This window comes from Mus caroli, chromosome 16 (genome assembly GCF_900094665.2).
Source record: "Mus caroli chromosome 16, CAROLI_EIJ_v1.1, whole genome shotgun sequence".
Taxonomy (NCBI): Eukaryota; Metazoa; Chordata; class Mammalia; order Rodentia; family Muridae; genus Mus; species Mus caroli.
In genome coordinates this window covers 10,721,326-10,745,735 of record NC_034585.1, presented here as the reverse complement: position 1 = coordinate 10,745,735, position 24,410 = coordinate 10,721,326, and the positions used below count along the sequence as shown (strand labels likewise).

Here is a 24,410-nt window from a genome sequence, read left to right as displayed (position 1 = left end):
CCGAGTGTGACTCTGTGAGGTTAGAGCCGAGTGTGACTCTGTGAGGTTAGAGCCGAGTGTGACTCTGTGAGGTTAGAGCCGAGTGTGACTCTGTGGGGTTAGAGCCGAGTGTGACTGTGAGGTTAGAGCCGAGTGTGACTCTGTGAGGTTAGAGCCGAGTGTGACTCTGTGGGATTATAGAGTCAGCACACTGGATGAAACACTTGTTGCATAAGCATGAATTCTAGACCTGCTGAATCCACAGAAAGTCTAGGAGCTCAACGTGGCCTGCTTATAATCCCATCATTCACTGGGTAGAGGCAGGGAATCCCCAGACTAGTTAATCTAGCTGAATTTCTGCACTCTGGGCTCTGAGAGAGCACTCCTAAAGAATAAAGGGTTTGTGTGTTGGGATGGGGGTGAGTGAGAAAGATTTGATGAAAACATCAAGTCTCTACATGCACACACACTCATACACACACACACACACACACACTCACTCACTTCTATACACAGGAGAACACAGTGTGCACTATATAAATGCAAAGAGAGAGAAAGAGGGTGACTTTTTCCAGAATAATCTTTTCTTTTCTTGAGGCACTGTTGCTAAACTTCCTTCCCACAGCACATCTATCCCTTCTCCTCACCTCCCAGCGACAAACAGAGGCAAGATTACACCCAAGTTCACTCTGGGGGAAACAATTGAATTCACTGGGCTTTTTTATTTAACCTCCATAAGGAAGATAAAGGGTGGTGCACGGGGTGTGGGTGCTCCTCCCCTCACCAGGCCACCCCTAGAAAGCCTTTACCAGTAAGGGTAAGAGCACCTTTCTCCTCGTCTTCCCTGGGCTATGTGGGAGAGCCCCGCCCCAAGGCCACATTAAGGTAGAGCTGCTTAGTTGCACGTAACAGGGAGCAGCTAGGAACTATGCTGAGGGTTTCATGACTCTCCCACCCCTCCATGAGAGGATATAAATAGTCGACAAGCCCAAGATGATCCTCTTGCAAAAGGACACAGCTAAACTCAAGATTGTAGTTGCTTGGCTCACAATACACTCACTCCCAACAGTCTCCTTCCAGACTGGCCTTAAACTGAGATTCTCTGCCTTTAGAATACTGGGTGATGTGTTTATAAAAAGAGAAAGGGATATAAGATATGTTCTATGGGGGCGTGATGAGGTGTGGAGGAAGGGGATGTCTCAGCCAGCCCATGCCAAGATATCCTCAGGCTGAGGGACCAGCCACAGGATGGTATAGCATGGAATAGAGTTTATTTGGGGCATGGGGAGGAGAGTTAAGAGAGTCGTAGAGGCAGAGAAAGGCAGAGAGGGAGAGAGTAGAGAAGTAGAGGCCGGCCGTGGCCATGAGCACGTGGAGAGAGGAGGAAGGGGAAGGGGAAGGGAAGAGCCCAAGAGGGCAAGAGAGAAGCAAGCAGGAAGCAATAAGTATAGTGGGTCAGGCCTACCTGGCTGTTGCCAAGTAACTGTGGGGTGGAGCTTAGACAGAATGCTAACACTGGGCCTATAGATTTATACAAGCATGTGCAGGCAAGCTAGACACAAACAAGTTTTATTAGATATTATAATATAAACAAGGGATTGGCAAATAGGTTTGCTAAAGGGCCAGATAGTAAGCATCCTACACTTTGAGGACCATCTGTTTTTGTTAAAGCTACTTTCTATTACAGTGGGAGAGCTCACAAGTAAATTGAGGCAGCCCTGTTTTAATAAAATTTTATTTACAAAGGCAACCAGTGAACCAGATTTGTTAACCTCTGATAAAAGGCTTGTGTGATAAAAGGTGAGAGCTAAGTCTTTATGTACCAAAGTAGGAATTTGTATATCAGACCTAAATTTGATGTCTTGAAATACCTTGTTATACACAAGGCATATATAGTATACTGTCTAGGATATGTAAATCTATTATTGCCTTAGTTTACTCTCTATTGCTTGAGATAGTAATTTATCATTAAAATAAAATTTTAAACTGTGTATGCATGTGTGATTTTGGGTTTAAACATAACACACAGGTCCAATGGACATGGTGGAACATGTCTATGACTCCAGCACCAAGAAGATAATCAGTACCGGCATGGGTTACATAGTAAGAACCTGTCTCAAAACTACAAAACACTGTGTGTGTGTGTGTGTGTGTGTGTGTGCGTGTGTGCGTGTGTGCGTGTGTGCGCGTGTGTGCGTGTGTGCATGTGTGTGCGTGTGTGTGTGAGTGCGTGTGTGCGTGTGTGTGCGTGTGTGTGTGTGTGTGCGTGTGTGTGTGTGTGTACGTGTGTGTGTGCGTGTGTGTGCATGTGTGTGTGTGTGTGCGTGTGTGCATGTGTGTGCGTGCGTGTGTGCGTGTGTGTGCGTGTGTGTGTGTGCGTGTGTGCACCTGTGTGTGTGTGTGTGTGTGTACATAAGTAGAAAGAGATGATCTGACTCTTTAACTTTGTTTTTGGAGTCGAAGGCTTTGGGAAATTCACACCAGACACATTCCTCACTGAGCTGAAGCAGCCCCATGTTAAGGGCTATGTTGAGCAGTACAGACAGGGCTGTATTTTAGCTGCTTGGTACCCTGGTACAGTACACAACAAGCGCCACAGTGTGAGATCAGCATTGGCTGGTGAGGACTGTACATGATGACACACAGGAAGAGTTTTAACTGCTCAAACCTTGAGAAAGGGAGAGATGACAATGGCCCAGATGAAGCTAGGACCTGTGGCATACTGAAGGTGGAAGCGTGTCTCCGTGTTCAGCTCACTCTGCTCCTTTCTTGTAGGTGACCTGCTTTTGGAGAGCTTCAACAGCTACACATTTTTATCCAATGGCTTTGTGCCCATCCCAGCTGCACAAGATGACGAGATGTTCCAGGAGACACTGGAAGCCATGTCTATCATGGGCTTCAATGAAGAAGAACAGCTAGGTGAGTTTCATACCTTGTATCTAGTAAGCTGGATTTGTGATGCTGAGGGATTCCTTACTGGCACTCATCTCGTCAGGCTGCATGGCTACTCTCTGGGTTTCCTACCTCCTGAAAGGAGGCAGAGAGGGAGAGAGGAAAGACCAAGAGAAGGAAAAGTGAATTCGTCCACGTGTGACTTATTAGGCACGTGGCTGAACTAAAGCTCTTTTGGTTGCAAGTGACCTAAATTGGCTTAAGAAAAAAAAAAGTGATTCACTCTGTGTTAGTTATTTCTGTTACCCTGATGACACACTGGACAGAAACAATGTAAGGAAAGGAGGATTTATCTTGGCTCATGGCCTCTAGGGTCTCATTCCATCATGGAGGGAAGGCATAGTAGAACTGTTCAGACCATGGCAGCAGGAATATATAGCAGAGCTCCTTAAATCACAGCAGGCAGGAAAGAGAGTGGGAAGGAACTGCCCCTACAAACCTATTTCCACAGGCCAGGCCCTACCTAAAGGCTTTCAAAATAGCATCATCAGCTGGGGATCAAGAGCTGGGACAATAAGTTTATGGAGGATGGCCCCAAATCAAACCAATCAGTCCAGTAGTGGAAGACTCAGACATGCTGGTTGCAGGTTCTAGGCTCTAAGGACTTAGAATTTCTCTTAAAAGCTGGTTTCTGGTCCTTCGTTGTTCAACACCACAGTACCTATTAGGCTGTAGTTTTCTTGACAGCAAATGCAATTGTATCCCAGCTCTTACAGCCTTTAGGTTTGTGGCCACAGTGTAGATGGGGCTCACTATTATTGCCCTGAATAGTGGTATCCCACTAGCTTGGATTGGTGGGCCTAGGTGAGTGTGTGCGTTCCATGGTTACCTATGGTGTTAGGAACACAGGACAGAGAGGTATAGGTGCCAAGAGCAGGCTCTTAGGGCTGAACACAGACACATCAGACCGGAATAAGGTGATGCAGGGTCTGCAAGGCTCTTCCCGGGAACTCAGCTGTGTTGACGAACTGATATTTGATGAGCAGCATTCCACAATTGGCTCTGAAGCCCATTCATCCCCTGCTGGCTTCAGTGCTGTGGCTCCAGAAACACTTCCTTCTGGCTCAGACCAACTCCAGCATTCAGAATTAACTAGGGCAGGACTATGGTAAACTGGCCTCCCTTCCCACACCCTCTGGGGTCCCAGAAATATCCAGTTGCTACAGTGAGGACTATAGGATAGGCTGGTCCCTATAGAATAGCCTCTGGTCCAGAAAAAGAAAGTTCTAGGAACTACATAGCAAGCTCAAGCAGACAGGCATATAGACTAAGACTGTGTCTCAGAGACAAAATTAAACAAGCAAACCACTCATGGAGGCATACACCTTTAATCCCAGGACCACACAAGCAGCGTCAGAAGATTCTCTGTGAGTTCTAGGCCAGCCAGGGCTACACAGAGAAAATCTGTCTGAAAAACAAAACCAAAACAACAACAACAACAATTCAAACAAATGAAACAGAAGAAAGCCAGGTGGTGGTAGTGCATGCCTTTGATCCCAGCACTTGGGAGGCAATGGCAAGCAGATCTCTGAGTGTGAGACTAGTGTGGTCTACAAAGAAAGTTCCAAGATAGCTAGGGATATACATAAAAAACCCTGTTTTAAAAAAAATAGAGAAAGAAAATATCAAGGAAGACTTAAATCAGTGATGGAACACATAGGAAACAAATGGAGCAAGGGTTATCCCAATTGCCTTCTGTGGTGGTACATGCCTGTAGACAGCACCTGGAAGGGTGAGGCAGGAGGATTGATCTTAAGGTCAGCCTGAGCTAAGCAATGAGACCTGTCTGAACGTAGGGAAATGCGCCAACAATCAATGCCCACAGATAAACCAACATTTCCAGCTGCAGAGGTGGGCACTGCTGCCATCTACTGGTGAGTGATGGGGGTGCTGCTAAACATCTTGTGGATGTACTGGACTGCTTTCGACCCAAGAATTTCTGCTGAATCAGCAAGACTGAGCTGGCCTTAGATGGCGCACCCTCACTCTGCAGGCACTTTGGCAATACCTAGCTTAGAGTTGTACTTTTGAGCACCTCAAGGCCAGCACCTCCTAGTTCACAAAGTTCCTTTTGTGGGTGTTAGTAGGAAAGAGAACACCCTTGGCAGTGCCCTGTCTGTAACAGGTTCACAGCGAAGAGGAGTGGGGGTGGGTTGGTATATTAGCAACTGAATCCTCCTCCTCTTGACTATGTCTGGGCCTTGTGGTATGAGGTCATCTGCTGTGAAGAAGATAAAACCCATGGTTTGGCCTGGGGACCAAGGGAAAATGGAGTTTTTAGGCTTTGTTACTAGGACATGATAACTTCTTGGTGACTGACTCCACAGTTCAAGTAGGTCTATTGGCAATCATCAAACACACCCTCTGCTCCTCCAGATATCCTTTACCTACCCATCTCTATCCATCCTCTATCCACCCATTTACTCTATCCATTCATCTTTAATCCATCCATTTATGCATCTTTCATTCATTCATTTATCCATCTCTGCTCAGGTATCCATCCTCCATCCATTTATCCATCTATGCATCCATCCTCCATCATCCTCCATCACTCCTACATCCACCCACCATCCATCCTCCATCCATTCATTCTTTCATGTATAATTGTCAGTGAGCTATATTTAGCCCATGACTGGAGCTTACAAGTCCCTGCTGCATAAAGAAATCCCATGTGATACAAGGTTTTCCAGCAACTTCCTGGCAATACTCAGTTCCCACATTCGAGCATCTTCTTCTGTAAGTCAGGGAGTCAGACAATCTTGTCCAGACACAAGAACTCAGAACTTGGTCTACAGAGGGATGCCACTGCTTGACTCTTAGTGTCCAGTGATGATTAGATTGATGGCTTTCAGAATACCTTGGCTGCTACTGACTAATCAGTCCACCCTTCTCTCCCTACTTCAGCCATCTTGAAGGTAGTATCATCTGTCCTTCAGCTTGGGAACATTGTCTTCAAGAAGGAGCGAAACACAGACCAGGCATCCATGCCTGATAACACAGGTACTTGTCACTTTCCCCAGTGATGATAGCTTCTGGAATAGAGAAGCCGGTCACACTCAGGCACTGGTGGTATAGGTGTCCTCCTTATCTATGGCTACCCATGGCAGTCAGCTGTGGTCTAAAAGTACAAGTCAACACAAGGAGAGAGTATGACAGAGAAAAGCCACCTTTGTGTGACTTTTATTATAATACACTGTTACAATTATGTCATTTGTTGTTACTGTGATTGTTACTTTAATAGTAGTACTTCTTTTGGAGACAAGGCCTCAGTGGATAGCCCAGGCTGGCCTGGAACTCCCAGTTCTTCAGCCTCCAAGTGTTAGGATGGCAATTATGCTTCACCATGCTGGCTACCTGACTTATTCCTAATTCCTGTTGTTAGCTCCTCATGGTACCTCCTGTCTAAGTTAAATTTTATCAGAGGTCTCTATACAGGAAAGCATCAGCATGCATAGGGCTGGCACCATCTCAGTTCCAGTCATTTACTCAGTCTTGGGCATATGCCTCATCCCTGGCGGGGGGGGGGGGCACTTTCTGCTGTCTCTGCCTCTTCCTTCAAGTGTTTCATGGCTGCAGATCCTATAGCACAAAGTCAGAAACTCAGTGGTTCCAGCCAGATGGGCCCTCATGCATGGGTCACCTCTTCTGAGCTCTCTGGTTTGTGTATTGAATAAGCATTTCCGGGCTGGTGAGATGGCTCAGTGGGTAAGAGCACCCGACTGCTCTTCCAAAGGTCCAGAGTTCAAATCCCAGCAACCACATGGTGGTTCACAACCATCTGTAATGAGATCTGACTCCCTCTTCTGGTGTGTCTAAGCAGCTACAGTGTACTTACATATAATAAATAAATAAATCTTAAAAAAAAAAAAAAAAGAATAACATTTCCAAGCAGTTGCACTCTGCCAGGCCTTAAGACACAGCAGAAAGAAAGCCAGCTCAGTTCTTCTTATGGTACAGCCTTGGTGAGGAGCCAGGCCTCAAGCTCCTTGCAAATGAAGGGTCCCAGATAAAGCACAGGTGGTCCAACTGAACCCAGTTTCCAGTCAAGCCATAACACGTTCCACCACAAGAGTGTTCCCTGGGCAGAGCAGGCGGCTCCGAGGTTATGAGCACTTGTTGCTCTTCTAGAGGACCCAAGTGCAGTTCTCAGCACCCCAGTCCGAAACCCCACAACTGCCTGTCACTTCAGCTCTCGGATATCCATCACTCTTCAGCACCCACATGCATGTGTGTCTACTCACACACATGCATAAACAAAAATAAAACCTTTAGAAAGAGAGTCTACTATAAAGTGTTATTTCTCTGAAATTCTTATTTAAATTAAAACCCAGGTTACCCTCCTCTGGATTTCCCACCACTGATTCTGGCCATCTTTCTTGAAAATACTCAAAATTTTCTGTCTCTGAGAGGATCACCTGGCTCCCATCACTCTTAGTCGTGGCTAAATATCAGGTTTCTAGTTTTGGGGCACCACAGACTCTATATTATATCACTGTACAGCCCCACAAAGCCAAGTCCATTGGACATATATTGTGTAGTAACCCACCACCCCTAAATGTGACATATGAATAAGATCCAGTTCTCCTTGAGAATCCAGAGACATGAACAGATAGCTTGTGAAGCAATGAAGGACCCATAAACTTTAGTACTATCTGCACCCCCCATACTGCCCCCCATGTGATAGACAAATCTTTGTGTGTAGGAAGCAGCTGGGGGTGTGGTTCTGTATGCTTTTGAAAATAAGTTTTTAAATGCAGAAATATATACAATGATATAACGAGCCACATGTTTATGACCAGAATAGACATATATGAATGCATTTTAGTTTTCTTTTTTCTTCTTTTGTTTGAAGTTGTTTCTGTTTCTTTACCTTTTGTTTTTTGAGGCAGGGTCCCACAGAGCCCATGCAGGGCTCAAACTCGCTGTGTGAGCAGAGATGACCTTGCACTTATGGTGCTCCCGCCTGCATCTCCCAAGTGTGGGCATGATGGATGCACACCACCACATGAGTGCACGAGCATTTCTTTTCCTTTGAAGGGAATTAAACAGTAGAAATGACATCACTCAGTCCCAGGGGCACCGGTCTAAATGCCTCTTTTCTCACACTCACGCAGCTGCTCAGAAAGTTTGCCACCTTGTGGGGATTAATGTGACAGATTTCACTAGAGCCATCCTGACCCCACGTATCAAAGTTGGACGGGATGTGGTGCAGAAGGCTCAGACCAAAGAACAGGTAATAGCGCTGTGGCTATTTAGGCCACAACCCTTTTATACATTTATCATTCATCCCATATACATGCCATCTACCTGCTCATCCATCTGCCCACATGTTCATCTATCCACCCACCTACTCCCTACTCACCCATCCACTGTCCGCCCAATCATTCACCCTCTACCTGTCCATCCAAACAGTAATCTGAATAATAAACATCCATTCATTTTCTACCATACACCATCCACACATCTACCCACCCATAAATCGACACATTAACTCAACCATCCATCCATCCATTCACCTGTCTACCCACCAACCCATCTATTTACCCACTAACCACCCCTCTACCAACCCACCTATCTATCAGCCATCCACCTGTCCCTCTATTCATACATCTATCCATTCACCCCTATACCCTTCATATATCCAATACTAAAATATCTGCAGTCCTATGCCAACTTTTTAGGACACTGCTAACCAAAAACAGAGTCCTTCACACATCACTGACCTTAGAGACCTGACCTGTGGAAATGACTGTACACTTTCAAGAAGCAGGGCTGACAGCCTCTAATTGATCCTTTAACGGAATAGGCTCCACAGAGTTCTCACGGGTGGCATTTCATTATCTGTCTAGTCATTCCTTAAGTCTGACCACTCATCCTGCCACTTTCCTGCTGGCAATACCCATGTTTCCTTCATTGCCCCTGCAGGCTGATTTTGCCATCGAGGCCTTAGCCAAGGCCACCTACGAGCGCCTTTTCCGATGGATTCTCAGCCGTGTAAACAAAGCCTTGGACAAGACCCATCGGCAGGGGGCCTCCTTCCTGGGCATTCTGGATATTGCTGGGTTTGAAATCTTTGAGGTATATCTGTGGCCTTGGTTATCTGGGACAGGGCTTTCTATTTGGCTATTTAGGCTAACAGATGTTGCTATTTTGTAGGCAGGCATACAGATAGGCACTATAGGTAGGAAGCTTTTGGTTAAGGTTACACTTGAGTGTGTAAGAAACATAAATTCACTATTTATGTGTTGGACTGTATAAGTTGGCTGGTCAGCAAAGCTGGATGCAGTAGGCAGGACCTGCCTGATCTGTTTTCCACTGACTCCATCTCCAATAGCTCTCCTCTCATGGGGTTGAGAGAGTGCCACGGCTCCAGATTGCCACTTAGCAATCTTAGAAAAAAAGAGCATCCAATTCTAAGAGCTTCAATCCAAATCTTGAAGAGGAAGTCACATTGGTTCCTGCTCACTTGAGCTAAGCCAGTGGGTCTCCTCCAAGCCGAGCACTGAGCTCAAGTTCTTTACCACAGTCCATGTCGTGTACACAGAGAGCCTGGGTCTCACTCCCATGAGTTGGAGGGAATTTCTCAGAGCAAGAGTCTGAGAGATATATCAAAGAAGTCCTCTGTGGGATCTCCCTGTCTTTTAAGCCTAAGTTTCCCTGTCTCTGAAATGGTGAGGAGAACTGCCTTATATGGTTAGTCCATCTCTGTGAAGGTGCAAAAGGTGAGCACCCTGTGGTATGGGAGTGGGTCACTTTCGCCAGCCATACTGGTCTTTACGCCATGTTAGTTGCATCTTGCACCTCTGTGCATGCTGAGGTCCAGGTCATGGGGCTTCTTGCCGCTGAGCTCCCTGCCTTGTGAGCTCATACAGCTCAGCCGCCCTCCCTCTCCATGCATATGTGCAGGTAAACTCCTTCGAGCAGCTGTGCATCAACTACACCAACGAGAAGCTGCAGCAGCTATTCAACCACACAATGTTCATCCTGGAGCAGGAAGAGTACCAACGAGAGGGCATCGAGTGGAACTTCATCGACTTTGGCCTGGACCTGCAGCCTTGTATTGAGCTGATTGAGCGGCCGGTGAGGGGCTGGCACCGTGCATGCATGGCCCATTTGTACACACCTAGTCTGAGAATGCATTCCTTGTGGACAGTGTCTCTGGCGGAGTCCTGAAGCTGTAAATGGATTCCTTGGGAACTAACTCACCTGGAACTCAGTATGTAGACAGAGGCTAGACTCTGACCGTAAGAATCCTCCTGCCTCAGTCCCACAAGTTAGTCATTATTGTTCCTCAGTGAAATCATTATTTTAGCAATTCTAGGGTTGCAACCCAGGACCTCGCCCACACAGGGCAAGTGCTCTTTCATTTAAAGTTTAAAGATAGTTTTATTAGCTTTTATATATATGAGATACAGTCTATTATAGCCCAGGCTGGCTTCAAACTCACTGTGTAGCTGAGGATGACCTTGAACTTCTTTCTTCCTGCCTCCATCTCGAAAGTGCTGGGATTGCAGGAGTGTACCACCTCACCTGGCTGACACATGATTCTGACAATCCTCCTGCCTTAACCTTCCTGTGCTATGATTAGGATGTACACCACCATGATGCAATTCTCCTAGTCTTTCTCTTCTTCTCCTCCATTCATTCATTCATTCATTCATTCCCAAAGAGTCTGTGCTTTGTCCACTGATACATCCCAAACTTTTAGAGCCATAGTAGGCTACTAGTCACCATGTGCTAGGCCTCTTATTTTAGGGTTGAGGCTGTAACTATGAACAAGATGAGCATGGACCCTCACCCCCTAGAAGAGCCAGTGGTGAAACCAACTGACACTCCTGGCAAGGTGCTATGGGAGACAATCAGGAAATGGTTTTATGTGATGGAGTCCTCAAAGTGAAGATAGTTCCCCCAGGGTGAATGATATAAACTGACACCTTAATTTAGATCCTCTCAAACACAGAAAAACATTGCTGAAAGGGATCCTGGGTAAATTTATAAGGAAGAAAAGCAACAGATTCATTTGAAATTCTTAGGTAATCTTAACTGGGTACAGTGACTCACACCTATCATCCCAGGACTCAAGAGACTGAGGCAGGAGGATTGCTACAAGTTTGAGTCTAGTGTTAACTGAATAATGAGTTATGGCAGACTGGGATATAGTGTCTCAAAGTGTATCTGGGAGCCTGGGAGGCTGTGTCTTAAACAAACCCAATGAAACAGGCTCAGTGGTAGAGGGTCCTGAGTCCCATTCTCAAGGTGGGAGAGAAGAATGCAATCTTCGCAATCTCCGTTTCTTGTCAGCATGGGTATCAGCAAGCATTGTGTCCTGTTAGTTCTTGCTTTCAGTCCCTCAAGCGGTCTATTGACAGGAGAGTAATGGTTTAATAGATTTGAGGGTAGAAGAAAGAGGGTATGGATTTACCTTAGATATAAGAATAATGCAGCCGGGCGTGGTGGCACACTCCTTTAATCCCAGCACTTGGGAGGCAGAGGCAGGCAGATTTTTGAGTTCGAGGCCAGCCTGGTCTACGGTCTACAGAGTGAGTTCCAGGACAGCTGGGCTACACAGAGAAACCCTGTTTCAAAAAACCAAAAAGAAAAAAAAGAAAAGAAAAAGGAGTAGAAGTGCCAGGAAGGCTCCTGTGTGTGACCTCTCTCTTTTTGGAAGGTTAACTAATTTTTTGAGATTCAGTCTCATGTAGCTCAGCCTGGCCTTGAACCTGTTTGTAACTGAATTAGCATTGACCTGATTCTCCTTGCCTCTGCCTCCCCCATGTCAAGGCTTCAGCCCTGTGCCACCACACCTAACAACACGTGTGGGATCTGGATGGTTGGCCCTTTCTGGTGAGCCTGGGGTCCTCTTGCCTGGTGGTGACCCTGCCTTCTTCTGTCCCCAGAACAACCCTCCTGGTGTGCTGGCCCTGCTGGATGAAGAATGCTGGTTCCCCAAAGCTACAGACAAGTCTTTTGTGGAGAAGCTGTGCTCAGAGCAGGGAAATCACCCCAAATTTCAGAAGCCCAAGCAGCTAAAGGACAAAACAGAGTTCTCCATCATCCACTATGCTGGGAAGGTATCAGCCCGGGGTCTTGAGGAGGGCTCTGTCTCAAAGGTACCTGGGAGGGTGTTCACAGCAAGGGTGCTTTGGCAGTGGCTGTACCCTCCAAACACCTGTAGCAAGGTGGTCCTCAGTTAGGGACTCTGTAAGATTTGTCTAAGCAGTTGTCAGGAGTGGAAGTGATGGTCTCTAACAGATGTCAACTGTGCTGACCAGACAGTTCTTCCCTGGGAAGACTCCAAATACTTCTTGCTCCATGGCAAACCCAACAGACAAGGCCCCTGGAGTGAGAGTTCCAATGAGTGAGTCTTCCATAGATTCACAGGAATCCCTGACATTACCACTGTGCTCCATCTGGGGGAACTGTGCTAGCTGACTTTATTACTGTTGTGATCATCATCATCATTGTCATCGTCGACATTGTCATCATCCTGGATATTATGTCCTGAATAGCATAGACATACCTCAGCTCACCTCTGCTGGCACTGCACAAACAATGGGGCACACACATGCAGGCAAAGCATCCACACTTACAATATAAAAAGAAAAAGAAAAAAAAAAGCCACAGCTTGTTATTGGAACATAGCCAGGCCAATTTGTTTCCATAAGATCTATGGCTTCTTTGGTGTTAGAAGAGCAGAATTGAGCAAGACTGTGGAGCCTACCAAACTGAAAATATTTACACTCTGGCCTCTGCCAAGAAGTTTTTGTCTTCTACTTTACATTATACTTGATGGAGCTTAAGCTCTTTTAGCCATGTCCTGGTGATACTTTCCCCAGGCTCCTACATGTTTCTTTCCAGTCTTTTCACAGATCACCATGACAACCCACATTCCATCATAACCCACCAGAGCCGTGCTGTCAGTTCACTCTGAGTTGTAGTCACAGTCATTAAAGATGAGCATTGAGCAAGTCAGAAATTTTGAAACACTCCAGTGTCTATTTCCATATATCCATGTATCAAAACCTCCAAGCTAGTAGGCTAAAGGATATAGCTCAGTGCAGAGCACTTGCCTACTATTAAGTCTCAAATCTTGAATCATCTGAAAGAGAGTCTCAACTGAGAAATTACCTAGGTCTGGTTGGCCCGTGGACATTCTGGGATGGAAATAATTATGTTGGTTATTAATTCATGGGCAAAGACCTACCCTGATTGTGGGTGGCACTACCTCATGCATGCTAGGAGAAAGCTAGAAGCAGGTGGCATGGGCACTTTGCTTCTCTGTGTCCTTCTCTGGATGTGATGCTTTGAGTCCCTGCTCTGACTGTTCTCGATGATGGGTTATAGCTTAAAATCATGAGCCACATAGATCTTTCCTTCCTTAGGCTGCTTTTGGTCAAGGTGTTTAACATAGCAACAGAAAACAAACTAGAACATATACCCTGCTTGACATCCTAGGGTCAATCTCTGGTACTGTAATGAACTGCTGTATAGTACAGCCTTAGCTATAAGAATCCTATTCATCAGACAGTGGGAGAATCCCTATGCTCAATTTAAGAATGAGGATCCTTGTTAAACTGCCCATGCATAGGGGGAATATGGGATATCTACGATGGCTTTTGTCACCATGAACTTCCTTAGCCATTTCTGGGGCTAAGTGTGAGACTCTGGCAGAAGGTGGCATCTCTGAGGCTGTGGAACAGTACGAGGTTTTTCTGGCACTAGCTTCCACTGGTGGATGCCTAGTATGGCATCCCTATAGGATCCCTGAAGATTCCGACTTACTGGTTTCTTCCTTGATATTAGTGGCAGCCTCAGAAATGTCATTCCTCATCTGATGTCTACAGGTGTGAAAGGAATGCAGAAGGATTTGGGCTTTGCAGTGGGTTTCTGAGCCAGGGAACCTGATGGCAGGGTGACTTTTGGCAGGTGGACTACAATGCAAGTGCCTGGCTGACCAAGAACATGGACCCGCTAAATGACAATGTGACATCACTCCTCAATGCCTCCTCCGACAAGTTTGTGGCTGACCTGTGGAAGGATGGTAAGCCCTTCTTGCCCTGACACAGCTTTATGCTAGAAGGCTGAGCACCTCAGACATACTTCCTAGTTTATACATCTTCCCCAGACTGGGAGGCCCCATATGGGAACAGGGAAATGACCAGGCTGTCATATGCTCATGCTATCCCATTGAAACAGCTTTGTCCATACAACACAATTCTCTCTTCATAGAAAGTACGAGTTTATCCTTAGCCAAGTGAGAGTGACTGTGGATGGAGAACACAGGTTCAGGATATCCCAAATAGCATGTCTCAATGTGGAGATGGTTTTATTAGATTTTAATGTCCCAGAACAAAAGGAAGTCATAAATCAAGGCAATCTTTTAAGGACTCTGGAGGGGACCTAATGATATTCTTAGCTTTGGGGCCAATGGAAGATGGTAGTCTGTTAAGACAGACCCAAAGGTTTCATATGATAGATTAATATTAGGTCAGGCATGGATGCAGATAGTAAACGGCCAATAGGAGCTAAAAATAGCCCAAGATGATTTGGCTCTGAATCTGCAACATTCCAACTCTCCATAGGTACTCATCTGTCAGCCTTGTAGAATCTTTAACATAGATCTGCCCCTTTTTCTGGAAAATTCAATTCATAACATCTTCTTAAACAAGGGACACTGAAAAACAAGGGACACTGAGTTTCCCCAGCCCATTCCTGGACTCACTGAGAAGGTCCCGTTTCATGGCCCAGGAAGTGGTATATCTGGGCATGATGAAGCAGTCCTTTTCTGAAGTCAGAAGGATGCATGGCACAGTCTTCTTGTCTCTGCCATGTATCAATATGACCTTGGGCATGTTGATTAACTTTGTTGAGCTGGGATGTCCTCATTTGTAAACTGGGTCAACACCACATCTCACTTGCCCCAGAATTGTGTGAGGTTGGCTCTCACCAGTGGTTCTCAGCCTTGCACCAGGGCCTCTCTACTCAATCACAGGCTGAGGCATATAGAGCTGGGGCATATAGGATGCTCTGGCTCCATCTAGTGCCGCATCACCTGGGCATGATGGCAGCACCTTCTGGACTCTTGGAGCTTCTCATTCCATCCTAGAGAAGGCACAGGAAGTCTATGGCTATGTGGAAGGGCACCTGCCCAAAGCAGAAGCTCCCCTGTGCTAATATTCCCCACTAATACCTGGTCTATCGAGCACTTACCTGTCCTCCTCAGAGCACTTGCTGTATCTTCTAACCAGGATGTCCTTTCATTGGATACCTATGTCTGCATGGACAGATGGTGGGCCACCATACCTCCCCCTTTTCTGTATCTTCTCAGAGATCAACTTCTCAGACACTCCTCATCACCCTGTTGAAGGAAGGCCACTCTTCCTTCTCCTCTTGTTCCATTCTCTTTTTCTCTTCCTTTTTATTTCCTCTTCCCATTCCTTCCCTCTCACCCTCCCTTTATCCTTGATTTTTTTAACCAGAGCTCACCATCTGATATAGTACACTTCATTGTATGCCTCCTATTAAAGATCAATAACCTATGGGGAGAAATGGCCAGGGTCTTTGGTGAGTGCTTGGGGCCTATACATGGTCACTTCTTAGGAAATCTCCAGGAAGAAAGGAAATATTGAAGACTACTGTGAAGCTGAGGGCTCTCTATGCCTTGTGTCCACATTACATCCTTAGGAGTTAGATACTGTTATTGCCTCCATTGTTAAGAAAGGGAAACTAAACTCAGAACATGGTGCCAGGGCCAGGGTACTCAGTGAGTTTAATGCCAAGAATGAAACCGACTCCTTTGATTTCTGTGAAAAGAACAAAGGACATTGGCTTATTCTGACACTCAGGTGTCCTGAAGGATGTCCAAACTGACAGTACTTAGAGGCTCTTTTCCCATCTCTGTCCTGCTAGCAGTAGAAGCACTGACCACCAGAGGGAAATAATGGGGGATGGTACCCAAGATGGGATCTGTCATCTCCCAGAGTATCACCTGCACAAAAAACCTCCTTTGATCACCATCTTCACAGCTCAGTCCTCTGGCTTGTGGCAGAGCCCAGAAGCTGATGTTACCCTTCATGTACCCCACAGTGGACCGCATTGTGGGGCTGGACCAGATGGCCAAGATGACTGAGAGCTCACTGCCCAGTGCCTCCAAGACCAAAAAGGGCATGTTCCGTACCGTGGGCCAGCTCTACAAAGAGCAGTTGGGGAAACTGATGACTACACTGCGCAATACCACGCCTAACTTTGTGCGCTGCATCATCCCCAACCATGAGAAGAGGGTGAGGCATATCCCAACTTGGGCCTCCTGCATACGGGATAGTACTGGGGTGGGGGGCTATAGAAAGGAACCTGGGAGACAGCAAGGTACACTAATGAGGTGAATGGGCAGAAAGAGAGGTCTGACCTTGGTTCCTGCCCTGAGCACCATCAAAGAAGGCCTGCACCTACACATGTAAAAAGTTGTCTGGATTTGGGCCTATTCCACATGCCTGAAAGCAAAGGAAAGCAAGGAGGGAAAGAAGGGACGGAAGGGGGAGGGAACAAAGGAGGGGAGGAGGAAGGAGGGAAGGGCATCTTCCCAGAGAATGCTCAGCTAGTTAGAAGCATGGGGTGTGAGGCCACCATTTCTTCCATTCTTCCAGTAAATGCTGGCCAAGCTGCCACTGTGACTGACAGTTGGGATACAGTGTTGAAGAAATCACTGGACACACATTTGCTTTTGTCACAATGGAAAGAGGATTGCTACCGCATCTAGTAGAGAGAGGGCACGGAGGCTGAGGGACAGCTCAGTATGTTCCCAGAACAAAGAATTAGTGGGCCCAAAATGTCACTGATGCTGAGATTATGAGAGACCACAGGGACCTTGATACATAGCCTAGAAACATGATAGTAAATCAGGAAAATAACAGAAATCTGGCTAACTGCTTCTGCTTCAAGAACTTTTAGAATGGGCAGATGGGCTGGGCAGGTAGCTCAGTGGGCAGAGGCTCTTGCTGTTAAGGCTAATGACCTGAGTTCCATCCCTAAGATCCACATGGTAGAAGGAAAACCTGACTGCCGCAGGATGTCCTCTGACATTCACATATGTATGTGGCATACCTGTACCCACACCTACCCCCATATACAACATAAATAAATAAATGCCATTTTTAAAGGTATGGGTATCATCAACTTGGTGAAGTACATAGCAGAGTATGAGTGTGTTTGGAGGCATTTCAGGCCAAGATCTTGGGGTAAGAAAAGATAGAGAGGTAAGAAATTAAGTCTAGGCAGGAAAACTATAGCTAGGTAATTGTGTATTGTTTTTGTTTGTGTACATGTGTGTACACATGCCTGTGGATGTGGGGTATACATACACAGTGTACTATAGAAGTAAGAAGACAAGCTCTGGCATCAGTCCGTAGGTATCTTCTGTTTCTGGGTGGAACAGGTTTCTCACTGGCCTGGAGCTTTACCATGTAGACCAGATGAACTGGTCCATGAGCTTTTTGCAATCCTCCTGTCTCTGTGCTCCTTTCTTACAGTTCTAGGATTATAGGTCCATGCCACTATGCCAGGTTTTTATATGGGTTCTGTGGATTTGAACTCTGGCTCTCATGCTTACAAGGCAGGCACTTTGTGGAGCAAGGCATCCTCCCAGTCCCTTTGTTTCATATTGGTACATAAAGGTATAAAATAGGGATGGGACTATACTAGCTTATAGAGTTCCATTTGTGATGGCTAGAGATTGGTATCCTGTCTATAGGAAACTACTGAAGGAATTTAAGTAGTAGGTCATGATCAAAATTATACTTTAGACCAAATGAGGAGTTAGAAGAGGCAGTCAGGGCTGAGGGAAAATGATCAAGTTGGAAGGTGCTGCAGTTGTCTGGGCAGAGACAGACAATGGCCTAAAAAAGTAGATTGGGGAGGTAACTTTGCCATTAATGTGCTTACCACACAAGTGTGACTTGGAACCCCAGAAACCCACATAAATGCTAGGTGAGTTTGGTGGCCACTTGTAACTTCAGTCTCAGAAGACAGACACAAGGAACCCCCAGAATTCCAGCTAAGAAACTACTGGTACTGGTGACTTTTGAGTTCAAGTGAATGAATGAATGAATGAATGTCTCAATGAATAAGATAGAAGAGTGAATGAGGATGATTTCTGACACCAACTTTGTGCATTCAAATGTGTAGTGTACAAACACACATGAATATACAGACATCACACAATGCACATCCATATCCACCACACACATATCATGCACACATACACAAGTGAACATGTATGCTCTCATAGACATGCGAAGACATGAATGTATACATCTGCACACCACATCTGTTTTGGTTTTTATTTTTAAAAGAAACTTACTGGGAGAGACATGGGGGGCAAGAGCTAAGGGTGGTAATGGCCCAGAAGTAAGGGAGAGGGTAGTGATGGAATAACTTCAGCTTCTAGCCAGGGGTGCTGGCACCACCAAGCACAATGGGGAGAATAAGAAAAATAGGGCCAAAACGTGGAAACCCAGAGATGGTAACAAGGCACACTGTCTCTCAGCTAACCCCTGTTAAGACCCCACAGACCTCCAGGTATATTTTCCAGCAGGGCTTGCTGCTCCAGTGCTCACTGGCCTCTTCCATCCCCACAGTCTGGCAAGCTGGATGCATTTCTAGTGCTGGAACAGCTGCGCTGCAATGGTGTGTTGGAAGGCATCCGCATCTGCCGTCAGGGCTTCCCCAACCGGATTGTCTTCCAAGAGTTCCGGCAACGGTAAGCCTGCTGAGGTGGGGCAGTATGGAGCAAGCCTTGGAGAAGCACAAATGATGGAGATGTGTTGGGTGACTTTTGCCTTCTGTTTTAAGCTATGAGATCCTGGCAGCGAACGCCATCCCCAAAGGCTTCATGGATGGAAAGCAAGCCTGCATTCTCATGGTGAGCTTAAGCCTGGACCCTCCCAGACATCCAACTGTGACCTTCCTGCTGTGGGTCACATTGCCAGTTGCTGATCTGGGTGGGATGGTTCTCAAGCACATGTCACCACTGACTAAATGGCCCAGTTGAAAATGGAAACCCTTCTTCCTCCCTCCTCAGATCAAAGCCCTCGAACTTGACCCCAACCTGTACAGGATTGGGCAGAGCAAAATCTTCTTCCGAACGGGGGTCCTGGCCCACCTAGAGGAGGAACGAGACCTGAAGATTACTGATGTCATCATGGCCTTCCAGGCAATGTGTCGTGGCTACCTTGCCAGAAAGTAAGCAGAGTTTCCTGTATGCTAAAACTGTATCCTAAATCCACAAATTCATAGAAAAAACAATAAGTCCAGAGAAGGGGCTTTCCAGCCCTGTGTCGAGACTCCCTGATTCCAAGAAGCCATCTCTCTTAAGATGTGTCGTTAATCAACAGCTTCTGCCTGAGAGGAAAAGGAAGCTTCAATTGCAATGCATGTAGTGGCTATAGATGTAAGAAGGACAGAATAACAGCCAAGGGGCTGGAGAGCTTTAGATATGGGTTGGGTTTTTTTTTTTTAATTCTTTCATATATTACATCCCTACCACAGTTTCCCCTCCCTCTTCTCTTCCTAGTCCTTTCCTGCCCTCTTCCATTTCCTTTCAGAAAGGGACATATCGACCAAACACGGTATGTCAAGTTGCACTAAGACCAGGCACATCCCCTGTTAAGGCTGGAGGGGTAACCCATTCAGTAGGAGGAGAAAGTGGACCTGGCTCTTATTCTCACTTCCTCGTCTAATGTGCTCAGGTTTCTCCTGAGAGCAGTCATTCCTACCTCAAGAAACTGTTAAAGGGGAGTTCATGGAACGATGCCCAGGAAGTGTGGCTGGTTTTCATTTCAGAAGTCTTAGAGTTTCAGAGGGAAGGTTCTGTGGCTGTGTCCCTAACCCCATGTCCAAATAGGATTACTAAAGCAGGACTTCAGAAGTCTCAGTGCTCTGTCTGTTCTGCTTGGTGTCAGGTGAAGATTCAGGTTCCTCAAAGGACGACACCCCAGAGAGGTCCCTTAGGGTGCCAGCACCTGGGGTGTGCGCTATCATCAAGAATAGCCCACACCACATCTGAAGAGCCCTGGTTGGGTCAAGCTGATTATCAGACAGACTCAATATGGTTAAGGCCAGATATTGGAGCAGCCTTAGTACAACAGCAGACCTAATATGTTAAATGTTATAATTAAGTTCTCTGTTGTCATCATTACTATTCTCAAAATAATTAGTCTTCCTAATAATAATGGGTATTCGTAAATGTACCCACTGCCAATGCAGCAGCTACCATAGCATAATGGGCTTACAGTCCTCATTCTGTAGCTTTGTGCTCCCCCTCCCCCTCTCCCTCCCCCTCCCGCTCCCCCTCCCTCTCCCTCTCTTGTTGTTACTGTTGTTTGTTTTTCAAGACAGGGTTTCTCTGTATGGCCCTGGCTGTCCTGGAACTCACTCTGTAGACCAGGCTGTCCCAGAACCCACAGAGATCCACCTGCCTCTGCCTCCCAGGTGCTGGGATTAAGGCCTGCACTAGCACCGCCAGCTCATTCTATAATTTTCAAACTTAGAAGCCCTTAAGAAATACAATGCTGGTTGTGTTGAGGTTTGAGATTTCTGAAGTACTACCAAGGAATAAATAGGTCTGTCAGAACTCAACAGGCACTACCAGGGGTCAGAAGGATCGCTAAGAAACGTGGCATACAACTTTCCCTTAGATGTCATCTCTAGCTTTGCAAGTTTCGCTTGCCTACTGAGAAAGGCTCTGGGAGTGGCTTGATTTCCCAAGTTCACGTTGGTACTCTGGCTCAGAAAGATCTGTCTGGAGCGAATGGGGGATGTCCTATGCAGGGACTGACAGCATGAGTCATGAGGGAAGCTCCTAATGGCTCCCTGCCTCACTTTCCCAGGGCCTTCACCAAGAGGCAGCAACAGCTGACAGCCATGAAGGTGATCCAGAGGAACTGCGCTGCCTACCTTAAGCTCCGCAACTGGCAATGGTGGCGACTCTTCACCAAAGTGAGTGATTGGCCCTACGCCTTCCAGACATCCTCCACTTCTGCAACCCCAAGCCCTACTGGGATCTAGATGTGGGGATGGAGGTGCTCCAAAGCGGCTCTGGATCTGAGGCCTGAAGACAGACCTCTCATGCAGACCTGCAAAGGTCCACCCCTTTGAATGGGTTACAGTCATGACTTAAGGCAGATCAAGGTGTTTCTGTCACCTTAAGAATCCCTCTTATTGGGCTGGAGAGATGGCTCAGTGGTTAAGAGCACTGACTGCTCTTCCAAAGGTCCTGAGTTCAAATTCCAGCAACCACATGGTGGCTCAAAACCATCTGTAACAAAAATCTGATGCTCTCTTCTGGAGTGTCTGAGGACAGCTACAGTGTACTTACATATAATAAATAAATCAATAAATCAATAAAAAAAAAGAATCCCTCTTATCACCCTAGTATAGAAACCCACTTCTCTCTGTGGCCCCTGAGAAAGTATTTATTGAGTACCTGCTGTACATACAGCAGGCGTGTGCTAGGCATCATGGTCTCTGGCTTCATGGACATGCCAGCCAACTAGAGAAGCAGATGATAGTGAACGGCACAGAAACAGATAATGGGAAACCCTGCTAAGTGTGTGAAGGCAGGCAACCATGGAGTCCACTGGCTCTGGGTGCCAGACAAGCTGGGGAAGAAGCCTAAGGGGAAGCTGGTTTCTGCAAATGTTCCCAGGAACCCACATTCCAAGGAACTATTCCGAGAAAACCATCTTCCATAATAACAAGCAGGATTCCACAGCTGCTGTGACAGAGGCCACATTTCCTTAGCAGACTCATTAGTTCAACTGTTTATGGGGATAGTGGTGGGGAACCAACAAGTAAAAATGATGCCTTTCAAAGACCAAAGTTGTAAAACACGAGCTACGAAACCTATAATTTCTAAATGATGAATCAGAAAGCTAGGATTCAGTTCAATACTTGCCTTTTTGTTCTCTTTTTTTGAGACAGTGTCCATGTAGCTCTGGCTGGTCTAGAACTCTATGTAAATCAGGCTGATTTTGAACCCACAGAGATCCTCCTGCTTCTGTCCCATCCCACAAGTTCTGGGATTAGAGTCATGCACCACCGTAGCCAACATTCAAGACTATTTTTAAACAGTGCATGCGGTGCACTGTTCTAACAGGGACTATAACCATGAAACAGCAGCAGTGAAGGATGGATGAGTAACCCACCTTCAACTCCTTTGCTTCTTTCTCTTTTCATTTTGTTCTAATAAACTGGTCTAATGAGAGGCCTGTGGATTCAGGGTGTAGCTCAAGTGCACATTACTGGGTTCAATCCCCAGCACTGAAAAAGAGAGAGAAAGAGACAGACAGACAGACAATGTAAGGTCCCTCACATTCCTCACAGCCTTCACATTTCCCATGCTAATAGTTTGGGCTTATCTGACTTGTAGAAGATATTCCTAGAAATTGTTCTAGAATATAAGCCATATCCCTGGCCTCTACCTACTGATACTAGTAGAATCTTCCATCCCAGTTTTGACATCTGATTATATCCCTGACATTGCCCAGTGTTTCCTAGATGGGTGTTGGTAAAATCATCTGTGAACCAACCTAATATTTGATGAAAATCGCTTCCTTTGGCCAAAACACTAATAATGTCTGTGTACATACACACAGGTAAAGCCATTGCTCCAAGTGACACGGCAAGAGGAGGAGATGCAGGCCAAGGAGGAGGAGATGCAAAAGATCAAGGAGCGGCAGCAGAAGGCAGAGACTGAGTTGAAGGAGCTGGAGCAGAAACACACTCAGGTACAGACAGGGGTGCAATGAGCCATGGGAGCAGAACAGCCAAGGGCTCGGCCCGCTTCCTAATCCTGCATCCTCATCCTGCATGCAGCTGGCTGAGGAGAAGACTCTGCTGCAGGAGCAGTTGCAGGCAGAGACAGAGCTGTATGCTGAGGCTGAGGAGATGCGGGTCCGGTTGGCAGCCAAGAAGCAGGAACTGGAGGAGATCCTACATGAGATGGAGGCCCGCCTGGAGGAAGAGGAAGACCGGGGCCAGCAACTACAGGCTGAGAGGAAGAAGATGGCTCAGCAGATGCTAGTAAGACATTGCAGGGGCAGCTTGTGGCCGGAATAGATTCACTAGATCCTCAGTGAAGGCATCTGATGATGCTGGAAGATGGAGGGACTGAGGTTTAGAGAACAATCTGTCCCAACCACAGAACTAAGGCAAGGACTGAATAGAAGTCTCCAGAGCCTGCTCTGTCTAATGTCTTGTCTTCTGTATGCTGACCCCCTTCCTGTTAGCAATTTGGTATTAAAGGATAATTGTGTCAGCTATTGCTCTGTAACAAAACAGCTTGAATATAGCAGCTTCAAATAATCCATATTTATCTTAGTATTCCACAACTGGGGAGGGGCTTAATTGAGTAATTCTGGCTATGACCACTCATAAGGTTAGCAAATCAAGGTTCCATTTAGGGCCAGTCATTTGAAGGCTCAACGGGCTAGAAGATCTTTGTGCCTTATTCATATGACTGTTAGCAGGAGGTGCCAGTTCCTCGGCCAATTAATGTGGCTGCTTGGGCTTCCTCTCATCATGGCTATAGACTGTCCCTAGAAGGAGGAAGGAGGAAACCATGATGACTTTCATAGTCCAGACCTCTGGGGTTACAATCTATAAGTTCCTTCTGATAGTGTTGAAAATTCCTAACCCCCACATACTCAAGGGGCCTAGTTACCTGCCTCTGGAAGAAGCAAGCATTAGAGAGTGTCCAGAGTATTGTGCCCACTCCCAGTAACAGAACACTGATATGGAGCGAGGCAGAGTAGCCTCCATGGGCTTCCATCTCCTCATTTCTTAAGGAGACAGCAAAGAACAGGGTGTATTCATCCCAGCCTCCATGCTGGCTAGCTCTAGATCTCCACTAGTGACTTCGTTCCAGCAAAGCTGTGATCCCTGTCTATCCCCCAACAAAGGACCTGGAGGAGCAACTGGAGGAGGAGGAGGCCGCCAGACAGAAACTACAGCTAGAGAAGGTCACGGCTGAGGCCAAGATCAAGAAACTGGAGGATGACATCTTGGTTATGGATGATCAGAACAGTAAACTTTCAAAAGTGAGTTAGATGTGCCAGGCTTGCCTGGGACACGGCATATCAAGCACTAACAGTGGAACCACCCCATGAAAATGGAGGACAAGCAGCCACTTCAGTTAGTAATCACACGCCAGCTGCATCCCATTAGTTCAAGCTAGGCATCAGCTCTAGGTCTTCTGTGGGCTGGGCCACTATAGATCAGGGCACTCATGGAGTAGGAAGCCAGGACCCTGCACTGTGGCTTACACTCTAGTGAGATAGAAGGAACCGTTGCCATTGTAACCAGGGTCTGGAGATGTTCACCTTGTTAGGAGCGGAACACTAGGGGATGAAGGAAGATCTCTAAGGAGGCTTTCTGGAGGATGTGGCATGAAAGAAAACTGAGGATCAATTAGAAATAGAACATTG

General features: G+C 46.4%; 1 protein-coding gene across 4 annotated transcripts in view; it reads left to right on the top strand.

Annotated features, from left to right (window-relative positions):
- Myh11 (myosin heavy chain 11) overlaps nucleotides 1-24,410 on the top strand; it is a 98,883-nt gene that overhangs the window by 49,942 nt on the left and 24,531 nt on the right. For all 4 annotated transcript variants that reach the window (XM_021185416.2, XM_029470543.1, XM_029470541.1 and 1 more), the window contains 15 exons: nucleotides 2,755-2,898; nucleotides 5,836-5,931; nucleotides 8,046-8,164; nucleotides 8,857-9,009; nucleotides 9,838-10,011; nucleotides 11,829-12,002; nucleotides 13,858-13,972; nucleotides 16,018-16,211; nucleotides 18,564-18,685; nucleotides 18,778-18,847; nucleotides 19,007-19,167; nucleotides 20,814-20,922; nucleotides 22,581-22,712; nucleotides 22,801-23,007; nucleotides 23,886-24,023. In XM_021185416.2, the coding sequence (XP_021041075.1) occupies nucleotides 2,755-2,898; nucleotides 5,836-5,931; nucleotides 8,046-8,164; nucleotides 8,857-9,009; nucleotides 9,838-10,011; nucleotides 11,829-12,002; nucleotides 13,858-13,972; nucleotides 16,018-16,211; nucleotides 18,564-18,685; nucleotides 18,778-18,847; nucleotides 19,007-19,167; nucleotides 20,814-20,922; nucleotides 22,581-22,712; nucleotides 22,801-23,007; nucleotides 23,886-24,023 (2,108 nt within the window). The remainder of the gene's footprint in view (nucleotides 1-2,754; nucleotides 2,899-5,835; nucleotides 5,932-8,045; nucleotides 8,165-8,856; nucleotides 9,010-9,837; nucleotides 10,012-11,828; nucleotides 12,003-13,857; nucleotides 13,973-16,017; nucleotides 16,212-18,563; nucleotides 18,686-18,777; nucleotides 18,848-19,006; nucleotides 19,168-20,813; nucleotides 20,923-22,580; nucleotides 22,713-22,800; nucleotides 23,008-23,885; nucleotides 24,024-24,410) is intronic.